Source organism: Sphaeroforma arctica (genome assembly GCF_001186125.1).
Source record: "Sphaeroforma arctica JP610 unplaced genomic scaffold supercont1.11366, whole genome shotgun sequence".
In the NCBI taxonomy this organism is placed as follows: Eukaryota; class Ichthyosporea; order Ichthyophonida; genus Sphaeroforma; species Sphaeroforma arctica.
In genome coordinates, this window is record NW_014029192.1 from 1 (window position 1) to 838 (window position 838).

The window sequence follows — 838 nt, forward strand, 5'->3', positions numbered from 1 at the left end:
AAACGTGTGATATGCCGGTTGAATCGCGTGATACGCCGGTTGAAACGTGTGATACGCCGGTTGAAACGTGTGATACGCCGGTTAAAACGCGTGATACGCCGGTTGAAACGTGTGATTCGCCGGAAACGTGTGATTCGCCGCAAACGTGTCATACGCCGGTTGAATTGTGTACGGCATACACAACGAATATGGACGCACGCGCAGACTGCATCGTTGCTGTCGAGCGTACCACAACAGCGCTGCACACCGCAACTAGGCTCACTGGAGCGGAACTTGATATTCTCGATCAGAAACTACAAGTGTATGCTAACCAACTGACCTCATAGCCTGTACTGCCAATTTCTTGGACGCAGTATCTGGGACTGCGTTGAAGCCTGATAGTGCCAAAGTCAGGCGCGTGTGGCGACTGGGATGCTACCCGATGCATCATCATACAGATACAGATACACATAAAAAAAATGCCTATATACATGTACACATACAAGCATGCATGTATATACACATACACATTCAAGCATGCATATATGCATGTACAGAGTCAAACACCTATACAAGCCCGCGCAGAAATATGAAGCCCTTTAACTAAGAAGCGACCACAACCCAATCCAACCGTAAATGACAACTCACCTGGCGGCCTTTCACCAGTGCATTGACCAGACTCTTGGCTCCCAGCAGCCCGTGCTTGAGCGTGCTGCAGTCCATGGCATAGCGCTCCGCCTGTCATGGGCAATGGGTAGGAGTGAGTTAGGCAGATATATATATATATATATATATATATATATATATATATATATATATATATATGTGTGTGTGTGTGTGTGTGTGTGTGTGTGTAGTA

The 838-nt window shown here is 46.8% G+C and overlaps 1 protein-coding gene across 1 annotated transcript; it reads right to left on the reverse strand.

Moving 5' to 3' along the window:
- Window positions 1-319: 319 nt before the first annotated feature.
- SARC_17600 (hypothetical protein) lies at window positions 320-702 on the reverse strand (the record flags this gene model as incomplete). Its single annotated transcript, XM_014288306.1, has 2 exons — window positions 320-414; window positions 628-702. Coding segments are annotated over 2 exons (170 nt in total), but the record flags the coding sequence as incomplete, so codon positions are not given.
- Window positions 703-838: the final 136 nt, after the last annotated feature.